Source organism: Cyrtonyx montezumae, unplaced genomic scaffold (genome assembly GCF_038088225.1).
Source record: "Cyrtonyx montezumae isolate F1298 unplaced genomic scaffold, pur_monq_1.0 scaffold_16, whole genome shotgun sequence".
NCBI lineage: Eukaryota > Metazoa > Chordata > Aves > Galliformes > Odontophoridae > Cyrtonyx > Cyrtonyx montezumae.
The window spans coordinates 2776507-2790425 of record NW_027071892.1 but is presented as its reverse complement, the minus strand read 5'-3'; the positions used below and the strand labels follow the sequence as shown (position 1 = coordinate 2790425).

The 13919-nt window shown below is 46.1% G+C and overlaps 1 protein-coding gene across 2 annotated transcripts in view; it reads left to right on the top strand.

Annotated features, from left to right (window-relative positions):
• Positions 1–13919, top strand: part of ABAT (4-aminobutyrate aminotransferase) — a 40461-nt gene that overhangs the window by 10971 nt on the left and 15571 nt on the right. For both annotated transcript variants that reach the window (XM_065732324.1, XM_065732325.1), the window contains exons 2-5: positions 5781–5898; positions 11324–11421; positions 12313–12342; positions 13108–13225. In XM_065732324.1, the coding sequence (XP_065588396.1) occupies positions 5829–5898; positions 11324–11421; positions 12313–12342; positions 13108–13225 (316 nt within the window). In that variant the 5' untranslated portion in view covers positions 5781–5828. The remainder of the gene's footprint in view (positions 1–5780; positions 5899–11323; positions 11422–12312; positions 12343–13107; positions 13226–13919) is intronic.

Genomic DNA, 13919 nt, shown 5'->3' with positions numbered 1-13919 from the left:
CTTCATTTGAAACGGTGCGTTCAGAGTGCATGAGCTTGAAGACAGGTTCCTGTGGGTAGCTCACAGGAATAAAATAAAAGTGCACGTTTTGCTGTGGGAAGTGATAAAGAATGAAAAACTAAGTGAAAATAGCATTAACAGTTGTGCTACTATTAACTTAATCATGCTCAGTTTTACACTTACGCACAAACTTCAAAGACTGTTAGCTATTTTTAGCTGTGGCTCTGGAGCTTGCCTCATCTCTGCCAGGTGCTTTCAAGATCCCCTTTCTTTTTCTGATAGTGTTTGGGGAAGGTGTAGGTGCAGCACAATAGTACCTACAGCAGAGATGAGCTGCTGGAAACTTTGGTGGGTCACCTGGATCCTCATGTGTCATAAGGGCAGCATTTCCACTTAGTTTTATTCTCTGGAGTATGGACCCAGGGGTCTTCTGTTGGTCCAGTGTTTGTTGGATGTAAAACAAGGTGAGACAGGGGCAGAAAGGTTTTAAAAACTGTGTTGGTATCCAGCCACTGAGCTTGGAAGCCTTCTGAGGCGGAGAACCCAAGTGCACGAGGACAGGGCTTCTTAATGTGGGTGAGTGCTGGAAGATCTGCATGCTCCTGTTGTAGCATCTCTGCTGAGTCAGCTGTGACCAAGGGTTGGTCTGATTACATCAGCACTGCTGTGTCACGGTGCTAAGGCACGGTCCCTTCAGTCTGTAGCCATGACATTCTTGTCTCATGAAATGCATCTTTGGCTTATCCACTGCTGTTCTCAAAACAGACTGCCTTCAGTGCTGGCTGAATGCGGTGTGAGAAAGTAGCCCAGCAAAAAGCCTATTTATTAGGGAAGCCTTGTGCTGCCCTGTGCAGTGTTTATTGTTTTGTCAAGAGGTGGAAGACAAAGCCAGTCTCCACCTTTCAGATCCTAACAGCAGTGGGAGCGTTTGATCGCGTTGGTGTCAATAAATAAATAAGCAACCATGAATAACAGACACTTGGGTTTTACTTGTAGCTATGACAACTGTGTCCTTGACGACTTGAGTACTGTCACGGGGTTTCCAATTACATCCTGTTCTACACAAAGCCAACGATGTTATTAAAGGAATAAATGACAAAAGCAACTGTGTCAGCTTGTGAGCTGACGTTCACCCGTTTTGGTGGTCGATGCACATTTCCATTTGCACATCACTGCCCCTGGTTTGCCTGGCGGTGCTGCTTGGTGGAAGGTGCCTTGGCAGGTTGTGCCCTGTGAGGCTTGCCAGCTGTTGGCAGTAGTCACCTTGGTGTTGGCATCTTGGGCTGCTATGCGGGCTGGGCTTTGGAGAGCAGGGCTGTGGGCCCTTGGGTGGCAAAGCCGCGTGAGGAGCGAGTGGGGTGAGCATGGCACTGGGTGCTGCTCTTCCAGAAGTTGGGGGTTTCAGTTTGATTCTGCCTGAGCCTAAAAGGGCACTGCACAGAAGGTCTAATGCTGGCTTTATACAGACACTCGATGTAAATTTTGCTGTTATTACTTCTTAAGAGGACTCTCCTGTTTCCATGGGGATTTCAGATAGCTCTAGTTACCGCTAGGAATGCCTGGTGATACTCTTAGCAAACCATTTGTGCAAGCAAGTGCAAAAAAATTTCAGTGGAATATGTCCTGAGAAAAACCTGTCGAAGTAAAAGGACCTGTTGCACTTCACTGCATGCACTCAGGCTTTCAAAACTCCAACGGCATTACTGAACTCAACTCTACTTGTGGGACGGAGTTAATCGCAGTTCAGTGGAAGAGCATGCAGGGAAGCTTCTTTATTTGTTTTATTTTTTACCTTATTGGTTACTATGGCTAATGCAGTATGTCAGCATTTCTCACATCACCCACACTGTCAGTAATACAGATAACTTGAAAAGCTTCAACTTCTTCCTGCTTTGCTCAGTGGGAGGAAGTGGACCTTCCCTTGAAGGACAGCAGTGATTGCAGTGCAGTTTTCAAACAGCAAATGCTACATCTGTGAATCCTTGTGTGTAGATATGTACTGTCAGTAGGTTTGCCCTTCCTCAAATGCAGACCTAAGGAAAGACTTTAAGGATGGCAAGCTGAGCTCTCTTCCATCTCAGCCACACTCTGAAATTGCAGATTTGTATCTTCAGATCCTCTGGGGTGTCCTTGAGCTGAGTATGCGAGTAAGGTATGTGAGGTGCAGCACTGAAGTTGTGAAAGGTGCCTGCTTGTGAGTGCTGGAAACCAGGAGAGCTGTCCCCCGTTAATAACCAGCCTTGGGTTGGCTGTTTTTGTAAGAGAGTGCCCTTCACCACTTGATTTTGGTGGGACCTGGACACAGAACAGTATGTGCCAGAAGTTAGTGGCAGCACTGAAAACTGAGCAGCAAGGGATTTTTAGGAGTCTGTGTGGTGCAGGCTGCAGAAAGACAGGCGGAGATTTCTCCTTCAAACTTGTCATGCTGTCACAGAGTAAGAGATGCTTGGTGGCACGAATGAGACTGGAATGCTCATCCCTGCTCAGCTCAGAAGCTGCAGTCCCATCCGGCTCCTTTTTCTCAGCCTTCCTACCTTTCTCCTTTTAATTTTTTCTTTAAACTGCTTATCCCATCTCTGACTTGGCACGCAGCAGTCCCGGCTTGTGTGATGGGGTCTGTAACTCCTTCTCATTAGTCCCCTTGTCCTGACCCCATTATCTAAGCTTTCCAGCTTGCCTCTAATACATTTGAGACTGATTCTTTTCCAGAAAAGCAGCCTGGAGAGCCCTGATATGCAGATGGGGGAGCATTATGGATGTTAGAAAAGGAGAAATGAGTTCACAGGAGATCAGTATTACAGGAGACTGGACTATCCTGTCGTGGGTCCTTATATCAGCAGCTGGATTTGCTGTCCTGCAAAGCCAAGGGAATTCCCTTTTAAATCAGAAGAAAGCAAGCCTCGCTTGGTTTTCACAAAATGGTGAATCCAAGCAAACAGGACGAGCAAGTAGCTTGAGTGCCTTATGTCTTGCAACCATTAATACGTAACCCAGTGATTCTTTCGGTACTGCATGTTTTAGAAAAGTCAAGTGAAGGAAGATGGCAAAGAAGGAATCAGTTTGTCTTTACCTCCCTGTCCCTCCCCAGGTACATAGCGGGAAGACTTTGTGGGGTAATTGCAGTGTGCAGCTTGTGCTGCTGCTTCTCAACCACCTAATTGTGCCTGGTTAAATGGGTTTGGAGCAGCTGAGAGACAGCTGAAGGTGCCCCCATGAATTTAAAACAGGCTTCCGTGTTTTTGGCATGAACTGGAGGACAGAGGCACAAACCTGCAGTGCTGACTTGTAATCCATGCCTTGCAGGTCTCCTCTCCCCTCCTGCCTTTGCATCTATGCTGAGGATGTTTTGGAGACAGATTTTGCAAGCTGCGGTCTGAAGCACAGATGTCATGCTGCATTAGCTTCCCTGCTAGCAAGTGGGAGCGCGTCGTGCAGAGTCCTACTTTCAATTTTTGGTGTCTGGATGAAGCACCCTGAGCGTTTGGCTCCCTCACTGTCGTTGGATTTTTCCAGGGGTTCCCCCACTTCTTGCTATGGAGACGGTTTTCCTTTACATGCCTGCAGTGAGCTGCTGCCAAGCAGTGCTGTCAGTCCTGCTAACTCCTTTTGCACTGGAAATAATCAGTACGGAATCTTAGGAGCTGCTATTAAAAAAAAAACCTAAAACCAAAAACCCATCCAATTTGCATTACAGATTCTGTGCATTGCTGTTTCATGTGCTGTGTAAGCTGCTCTGAGCTTCCTCTGTGAATGTGTTTCCTACTAAAAGAATGCAACTTTGTGACTTACGCAGTATTTGTCACCTCAGGAGTGGCCACAGCTCGGGCTGGCTGCAGAAGGGATGCCGATAGCGTGCGCGCTGAGCAGCTGCTGCACGGCTCAGCCCGTTGCCATCAGAGAGAAAATCTTAAAAGGACTTCTGTGAATTTTTATCCCCTGGAGGAGTGTCACTTCCTGGAAGTCGGAGGTGCGTGGCATTTCATCACAAAGCCGAGCTGAAAATTGTCCTTCGCATCCCTTCTGCAGGCTGAACGCGCTGGCTCTGTTCTGCCTGGGTTTGAAAGCAGCTGCCGCTGTCCGGGGCTGCTGTTGGAGCAGCTCTGTGCTGCAGCCTGGCCACGCTGATTTCTTTTGGCTTCCAAACTCTGCCTCTGCTGCTTGCGGTGCTACGGCGAGCGAGGCCGGTGGGCACTGATCCAGAGATGGATTATGAAGGCAGGAATCAATTGGTTGCTATGATAACCAAATAAGGTGTGCCTAGGCCCATGTGCCAGTCCCACCAGCCGATCTTTAGGGAGAATTTGTGTGCTTAATAAAGATGGAAAACAAGTTGAATTTAGTTATGCTCAGATGTGATATTACGTGATTTATTCTGACTCTGGACTTGGAAATGGTAGAACTTTTTATGTAACAGCTGCCTCTGAAAATTAGGGCTGAGCTGCTTTTCTTTTTTTGCAAACCGCTTGCAGTAACCTTTCCTTGTGAGAGCTTCAGAAAGACAACGCCAGAACACTGTTTTGAGGCTGTATGTTGTATTTCAAGCACTGAAGGCCTTTAGATAAAAAGCAAGTAGAAGTGAAAGAGGAAAAACAGCGTTCTGGGAGCAGGCACGTGGGAGATGAATCAGCTGGGAGAGGAAGAGCAGGTGCTGCTGGAAGGAGCCTGCTCAGCCATGGGTAGGGCTCCACATTGGATTTGATGGGAAGAGACGTGGTTATGGAGACAGCAGAGTCGGTTTGTAGCAGAAACCCACAGGAGATGGTGGTGAAGGGGCCTGGAAGGACAGCAGTGCTTCGTGGCAGGTTGAGCCTTCTGCCTGGGTACATTTGCGCTGCTCCTGCTGCTGCTCAGGTTAGCTTTAGCAGCTCCTGGGGACATTCACAGCTCACAGGGCAAAGCTACAGAGGGAATAGTCAGTGTCAGAAGTACGGAGCAGGCAGATAGCTCTGAGGACGTGGGGGTGGTTAATCATTGCAAGGGGTGTGGGGCCAATGGCTTTTTTCTGCTGTGGTGGTTTCGCTGACTCAGACTCATCTTTGATTTTCATTGGAGAATGAGGGAGATAAGAAACATGAGATTTGGGGCTCATTCTTTGCTTGCTGATAATGCAGAGGTTAGCACAGCTGAAGAGAGAAGCTAAGCACAGAAGCACTAACGAATCCATTAAACACATCTTGCTTTATAGAGTTCTGTTGTCTGGCCAAGTGTCCCCTTCCTCCCACATCTCTGACCAATGCTTTGCAAAGCTGACACAGCTTTTTCTGAGCTGCGCACCGATGTTGTGCAAGTGTTTGTTCACCTTGATGGATTTCAAAATACACTGAAATGAAAATTGAACTCAGAGTACATCATTGGTTGGTGGAAGCTGGGCTTTTTCAGAGGATGAGTTTTCTTTTCTTTCCTCATCTTTGTCCTGCTGTCTTCTTGACTGAGATGAAGTTATTCTCATAAACTTAAGGTTGAATCTAAGCAATACTTGTAGCCTGAGGGAACAGTGACTGGAAACGATTTTTAAGAAAGTTTAATGTAGTCTAAAATACACACTGAGAGCAGATGAGCAAGGGAAGAGGGGAAAATAAATGATTTGCTTACCTCTTGGCTCAACTGAAGTCAGGAGGCATAGATTTACTCTAGCAGTCCATTGCCTGAACAGGTCCTAGCATTGGGCTCAGCTTGCCGTCCTGACACCAGAAGGAGAGCTGAGAGGAATGGCACTGTGGCTGCGTCTGTAGGAAAGTGAATAAATATTTTCATTCTTTTTTTCTCTCTTTTTTTTCCAGAACATCAGCTCATCAAAATTGAGTCTTTTTGAGTAAAGAACATACAGAATGGCATCAATGCTGCTTAGTCGACAGCTGAGCTGTTGTCTGCAGCAGAACTCCAGGCTGCTCATATTTGGTAAGTGATTTCTATGTATTTTTGGTTTGTATTTCGTTATGCTAGTGGAGAAGCTTCCACTGAACACTGCTGAGGTTCGTCCAGTGGTGCAGCATTCAAAACTTGAAGAATACTCTGTCTGCATCTTGGATATTGATGCAGTTGTACAGCAGCAGCCTGCAGGGATGCTGGGTTGTTTTTTGTTGTTTCTAAGTTAGCAGACTGAAGAACTCATTAACTTAGCACGTTTACAATTCAAATTATTAACCAAAACAGAGTTCTCCTTCCCCTGCAGAACTATTTTCTGGCAGTGTGTGGTCCAGGGATGCAAATGTCATTAATCAAAATCACTCTTATTCCAGTTTACCTTACATAGCCTGACTGTGCTCCTCTTCTCTCGTGGGGAGGTTCTGTGTGGTGGACACAAAGAAGTGGCCCTTGCTGTGGTGTGTGCTTCTGCCTGCACTCAGCTCTGTTGTAAAATGAACTTGGAGCCCACAGCTTCAGGCACTTTCCTCCTGAGTGTGTGATGATGAGTTTTTGCTCGGCCCATGCTTGTAGTTCAGTGTGTATGTGTATATCAAGTCCCTGCGACCTCTATGAAATAGGTGTTCTGGTTCATGCTTGAAAAGTGAAAATTTCTGTTGGTCTTTTTGGACAAAGCAAAGTTGTAACCCTGGCATCCATTGCATGTGCTGCTTTGCTGAACACAGTAGGGCTTTTTCTGTCACCAAGTTCCTTCTCTCATCCCACCCCCCCTGCTGTGCCTGTGTGCTCCTTTTGCCACTGCCAAACACAGAACCCTTCAATTGCTGAGAAACTTAGATATAGTTGGTTTCCTTCTGAATAATACACTTGGAGGAGCAGCTGACCTTTTGTTCGTGTCACCAACTTTGGTCTTTCAACTATTGGAAAAGTCCCAGGTCAGCATTTCAGGACTGGGTGCCCCTCCATTTCTGGGAGTGATGCACTGTGGTCTGAGCTGTGCAAGAGCAGTGATCGTTTGGTCAGTAGTGCAAACAGAAAGAGCTGGCGGCAAGCAGGCCTCTGAGCCATCTCTGAGCTAATCTGTCCTCTCAGTATGAGTGCTCCTTGTTCCTCCCAGTGTCTTGCATGCTTCTGTGGTGCTTCCCAACTGGGATCACAGGCTGTGACAGTTGTACAAGACACTTAAGACATTAGGTTGCAGATGGTTGCAGAGGGCTGGCTCTTTTCTTACTGTTGCATGGGATGGGTGTAGGTCTTCAGTACAAAAGGAGTACAGCTCTGAGCTCCAGCAGTCCAGCTTTGCTTTCAGGAAACTTGTAAGTGGGAAAGCCCGTTGAAAACAGGCTTCTGGCAGAGAATGGGAGGGCCTTGCTGGGAGGTGGCATGGCAGCTCCGTGTCACTTGAGGAGGCTGCTGTGTGTGCTTGTCTCCAGGGATTAGCAAATACTGAGCAGGAATGGAAGCCCTCCTTAGAAGGAGCTGTCTCCTGGCAGTCTTTTATCTGTGGGGCTCCTGGATGGTAGAATAGGCAGGAGACTGTCTCACTTGTAGAAAACACTGAGCTTCAGGTCATTTTCCTGATGAGTCCCAGCTAACAATCTGATAGTATTCTGTGGTTAGTTGACGAGGTACCATAATTATGAGGACAGGCTGGGACTCTTAAAGATCAAGGTTCAGTTTCCTACTGATTAACCTAAGGGATTAAATTTGTCTTTGAATATTGAACTGCACATCAAAAGGTCAGTCTTCTGCCTTAAGGCGCATCAGTTTGCATTAGTGCATGCACATGCTCCTTGGGGACACTGACCTGTTCTTAAGGGCACCCAGCAACATGGCTTCTGCTCTCCCCAGGCAGTCTGCTCCATTGCTGAACAGACCCTACATTTAAGGCTGTTTTCTGATGTTTAACCTAGGTTTCAAAACAGGTAAAAAATAACAGCTCCTTACTCTTTGTTGTATCCTTGGTGGACCCGGAGGTTGAAATGCTTATTTTTAATTTGCAATAGCCTGCTACGTATTTGAAACCTTCCTCAAGACTTTGTGTTTTTGTCTCAGGTTATCTATCCAAGTATATTTCAATGTGATAGAACCAGGTGTTCTTCAGATTCTCTGCACTTTTAATGCAATGCCCCATGTGGGCTAACTGTCTGATACTGTACCTCGCATATCAGCCTTGTTCCTCTCTCCCTACGAAGGGTAATGTCCTTTATCTCACAGACATGCTGCAGTGAAGACTGAGAGATATTGGTATTCGTTATTGACTCGTCCCCATCACAGATATCTGGAAGATCTACAAGAAAGCTTGCAGCTTGGTGCTCCCATTACTCTGCTGAAAATTGATTTGAGATGTAGCTGTGTTGAGGGAAGGCAGCTGTTCCTACTCTTTCTTATGTGAGCTTCCAGTTCTGCACAGCCTGTTTGATATCAGATTTTGTCTTGGTCTTTGGAGAACCCTTTTCCCCTTAAAATTTCCAGTGTGCATGTGGGAGTAGTGAAACGCACTCAGTCGCATGTGGAGCAGCTTCTGATCTTGCAGCATAAGCACTCTGTAAATAGCGGTCTCAGTTTTCACAATATTATGCAACAGTTATGTTCACTTTCCAAATACCTCTAGCTAGCCTGGGCTTTTGCCATTCCATTTCAGGAGCTGGTAGTAACAGATTCTACTTGCAGCACCTAAAATAGGATTTGGAGGAAATCACAGTCCTCCTACTTTTGGCTGTCAGGGCCTCCACGCTCCAAAAATTCTATCTGGAAGATGGTTTGATAGGCACCATGGAGTGGAAGTTAAAAGACACACATGGGAGATGTCTGCACTTGCACAGAGCTGCAGGCAGTGCCACATGAAGTGCCCTCGTTGGGGCTGGGGGGCATTCGCTCCACACTTCAGCACAGCAAAACATTTGCGTGTGAGGAACGTGCCAGCATTTCCTTTCTGTCTTCTCTTTTTTTACCTTGGGGGTAGTTCCTCCTCTTAATGACTCTTACATAATTTCAGTGCCTCCTGTGGAGTTTCTCTCAGGTAATGAGTTGTACCCTCAGGAGCAGTGTTTATCAGAGTATTTTTGCTCAGACGTAGCAGAGGAATAAGTACTTTCTGGGCCTGTGGTGAACCTCCCTCTCCTTAGCAGAGATTGCTGCTTGACACAGAGACCTGCCCACAGCAGTGTTCTTTATGACTAACATCACAAAGTGATACAGGGGTGTATTTACATTAATTATGTTGCTATAGCAATGTGGATCTTTATTAAAAACTGCTGCGCAGGATACCTGGTGAGTGATGAGGATAGCTTAGAAAACAGGAGTTGGACAAGGAGCTTTTCTGTCTGCTAGCAAGTGATGGTGCCCTGTTGTGTACAAAGGAAGGACGTGATGATTTGCTGGTGCTCTGTGCTCTGGTAGTTACAAAGATGCCACATGTTACCTAGAGTTTTGAATAGCCTGCGAGAAGCAAGAAAGGCAGGACCTCATTTTTTGTACTCACCATCTATAAATGAGATGGGTGTAAAATCCTCTGCAAGTCCTTCAGCTGATGTGCTCTCTGAGAATTAGGCTCATCCGTAGTGTATCGTTTATGTTCCGACTTTTGATTTGATGTCAGGAGGAGCTCTGTTTGCTGTCTGCCTCATGTTAGCTACGTGTAATTAAGAAGTGGTGCTGATGCTTCCTCAGGGACAGGTACCTTGCTGCAGCCCATTGCCTCTTCACGTTATTAAGGCGGGAGCTGCAGTCACATCATTAGGTCCCATTCTTACACGAAGCTGACAAAACAGGAGAAACCTGCGCTGCACTTTGGTCACAGGATCTCAGCAGAAGGTCAGGGGGTTGAGTTGGTCCATTGGCTCAGCAGTGTAACTTCAAATGTGCGAGGACTGGTTTACGTGTAAGCTGTAGTGTGATGTGAATTGCAGGGAGGAGCACGGCTGTAACAGAGGGTGTGGTTTGTTGAACTGAGTGCTGCACAGTCCTCGTGTTACAGCTGCAGGGTGTGTGCTTGGTACGCACCCAGCAGCCTCAGGGAGCACACTTCCACACCTTGAGCAGAAGTACCAGGAAAAATAAACACACTGGGCAGCAATAAAACAATTGCCTTACTGTAAAGCTGCTTTCCTCTCAGCCCTGTGCTATTTGGCATGTTCTGGGCAGCTTTATATTGGATCGTAAGTCTCTGTTACGCAGTTCTTTCAGAATACATGGAACAGAAGTCACCTGCCCAGAGCACCGGCAGAAGGGCAGCCTGCAGGACTTCGGGAAGCTCATTAGATTGTTCTCATCTGTTACTTACTAAGGTTTATAAAATAAATGCTCGTTATCAGGCAAGAAGTAGAAGCATTCAGTGTTGGTGTGCTGCCCTCTCCCATCGCGGATGGAGCCAGGAGCACGTGGGTTGGTTGGGTCTTCTTTTCCCCTTGGAGTCTCTGGGCTGCCTGCTCAATCTGCAGCTTCATTGGCTATGTATGTGCAGTAGTTCCCTTTTCTAGTGGAACAGTTGCCATGCAGGCTCCAATTTGCATGAAAGCTAAACAGAGTGACACAAAAGTGAAGTGGTGTTGCTGTAATGAAACCTATTAATAGCTTGCAGAGAGGCAGTGACGCATCTCAGATACAGCGCATGTATTAAAGCTGAGGGGGTTTATCTCTGTGGACCAAGTTTTCCCAAAATGAGCGGCTAGGGATGCTTTCAAAGGGCTGTGATTTTTCAGATGAGCTGTCTCCACACCAGGCTTGCGTGGCACACCTTTCTGCTGGTGGAACAGAGCTGAGAGCCTCATGTGACTTCCACAGATCACTCTGGGTTAACATGCCTGTCATGGACTACAGGCTGTGCCTCATCCTTCAGGTGTTGATCTGGGGTGTAGGTGATGCCACTAAGTTCAGCTTATTAACTTGTCTTTGACACTACACTGGCGGAGGACTTGCAGGTGCTTTGTGACACAGATGTGGCTGTTAAGGACATCACTTCAGCTCAGCACTTAATGACAGAGCATGGCCCATGCTCGTGGTCTCTTGCTGGGCACTTGGCTGAGCGTACCTCCTCTGTTGCAGATGCACAGTGATCCTGCAGTCCCCTTAAAGGAATGTGTGTGCCTTCCTGAGAGATCCCCCAGAACCAAGGTGGTGCTTCTTGGCACTTACTAACTGCCTCTGCATGGTGCCATGGGTATCTCCAGCTCCCTTTGCTTGGTGTTGTAATAAAGGCTCGTGGGCTCTGTCCCTTACAGTAGGATTTGCCTTTGTTTCTCTAGGGCTGCACTGTTGTGGGCTTTTTTTTAAAGCTGCCTCACTGGTATTAGTTTTATTTCATGCTTGTCAGAGAGATGAGATATTTGGTTCCCTTCAGACAGCACGACATAATTGGTCTCATCTGTCAAGTGTTTGCACTCAGGTAAGGTTTGGATATTTATTCTGAAGGAGAACACAAAAAATATGGTCTGTACTCAGGTTTTCATTATTACAGGACATAGGTATATCAGTCAAGCTGCAGCTAAAATTGATGTGGATTTTGATTATGATGGACCTCTAATGAAGACAGAAGTTCCCGGACCACGATCTCGGGTGAGTCTCAAAATAGTGACAAATATGTTTTATTTCTTCAGTTGTTTTATACTAACTAGATAACAAATTTTATTCCAAACTTAAATTCTGACATGGATAAAAAACACAACAGTCTGTGCCCTCTTTTATCAAAATGCTGATGGTGAAAAGCCAGGAAAGGGGAAACCCAGACTTCACTGCCCCTCTCTGAGGGAGACCTGCATTTGTCTGGAACTCAGCTGTCAGCTTCTTCATCCGAAGTAACCGAGAGCCAAAGAGCACCCCTTTGCTGAAGGGTCCCTCTACCGTGGCTACCTGAGAGGGCAACGCAGCTGACTTCTTGGGATGTAAAGTAATGCTTTCGTGGTGAAATGAATGCAGTTTGAGTTTGGCGGGCAGTCCTCTGTCAGAGTCGGTATTTGAACAGAAGCTGTTAAATCAGCAGAGGGAAAGTGAGCAAGCATTAGAGCTAAGGGCACTTAGAATGCTTCCAGTGTCAAAATAATTTTCAGGGATGTGTGTGCTGCCTCCTGCGTGAGCTCCCTGCAAACAGGAATTTGCATGGAGCACAAATACAATGGGCATAGTCACTCTGCACGTCAAGAGACTGATTTCAATTTTTTAAAGCTGTGTTTCTGGAAGTGCCAGCATCCCTCCTACATATGTGATTTGTCCCTTCTCCATTCAGCTGAGCAATATGGAGGCAGCTTTTCCTTTCTGGTACACTGTTAAGCTGCGTATGCAGCCTGTGTAGCTCAGTGTTTTAACTGTCATATATGCCCTGTGCACTGCAGAGGTTCATGTGGCAGATGTACTTGCGTGGTACTTTGCACACAGTATATGCAGTCATATAAAACAAGCATTCAGTAATTATGTTCCTGAGCCTGATTTGCTTTGTTTTGTTTTCTACAGGAATTAATGAAGCAGCTGAATGGAATTCAGGTAATTGGTCACATTTTCTGAGCACAGTGCAGGAGTCAGTACTGTGATTTCAGAACTTGGTTCAAAATCTGGTTTGGTATGTTTAGTTCCTTTTCAGAAACAAAAAAGAAGGTAGAATGCTGAATTTGGCTTTGAATGAAAGTACACTGTGCATGGTGCATGTGTGCATTGGAATAAAATCTTTTCTAGTCTGTTTTGAATACTGTAGAATCAGTGATTTGTTTTTAATCACTTAGACACCGTAGGTGACCTTTGAGCTGTTACCACATGGCCAGTGAGAAGAGAGGAGTATTTGGCCTTAAAAGTGTGCCAGCCTGCTGCAGATTGCCTTCCCAGGATGGAGCAATTCCTCAACATGTGGAAAAGTACATTCTTGCCTTTAGGCTCCTTCACAAACAACAGCCGATCCGTACCAGGCTCACGGCCTTGTGTAGCTGCAGACATCACCTGGGGCTTTGCTGAGTCCTGTGCTCAGATCCAGATCTGCCCACTTACTGAGGATTGGCAGAGTTACTTTGTTCACTCGGAGTTGTTCAGTCACTGTCTGTTATCTTGCTGACGGATGTTAGAAATGTGCATTTTTCTGCCTCCATTTTTTCTGTAGAACAGACCATTCTTAACAGTCCCTCTGTATAAAAATAGCTTTGCAGTTAATTCCCATGGAATGGATATAATGCATCTTCATATTTTTATCAGATTTTGCTGTAGTTTCCTCCACACTGCTGCTGCTTACAGCTTTCATTGTTTGTTGCTCTTTTCTTTAAGAATGCTGAAGCTGTGCACTTCTTTTGCAATTACGAAGAGAGCCGAGGGAACTACCTCGTAGATGTCGATGGCAATCGCATGCTGGATCTCTACTCCCAGATTTCATCCATCCCGATAGGTAGGAACAGCTGTAACAAAAGTTCTGCTTTGTCCTTAAGCTATTGTCCTCTCAGCTGCTTCCAAAGAAGTTGGTTAATTAGCAGTGACCCAACAGAAGGCTGACAGAACGTATGCCTCGTCACACTCAGGGTAGCGTGCTGCTGTGTGTTGTGCAGGGGTGAAATGAGGTTACAGATGCAGTCCTTCTGGCTCACTTGGAGCACAGAGCGATATCTGGAAGGAGCTCTAACATTGATCTTAGTTTGTGTGTGCCATTCCACAGTTTAGGCTTTGCCTGCTTGGATTTGGGTACCTTGTGATTCTGTGATGGTATGTTGCATTTTTAAACACTGATATAACAAATATAACTTAAAGACATTGATGTTAAAGCATGTTCTGCACTTGAGCTAACCTTTCTTGCATGAGAGAGCTGAAAAAAGGAGTGGGCCGTGTGAACTCCAGTGGGATGGAACAAGACCAATCACTGAACCTGCAGGGCTGAGTTAAACCAAAGCAGGTGGAGATGCAGCCCCAGCTGAAGGGGCACAGCATCAGCAGCTGTTCAGTTGGCTTGTTGCTGGCTGTGCTTCCTCTGCTGCTTAAAAATCTATTTCTGCAGAAGCAAGAAGAGCAGAACTGCTGTGGTCATTTAAAAAGTAGATGTAATGCTATGTATAGAAACAGCAATGACTCAAAATTGTCCTTGCAGGGCT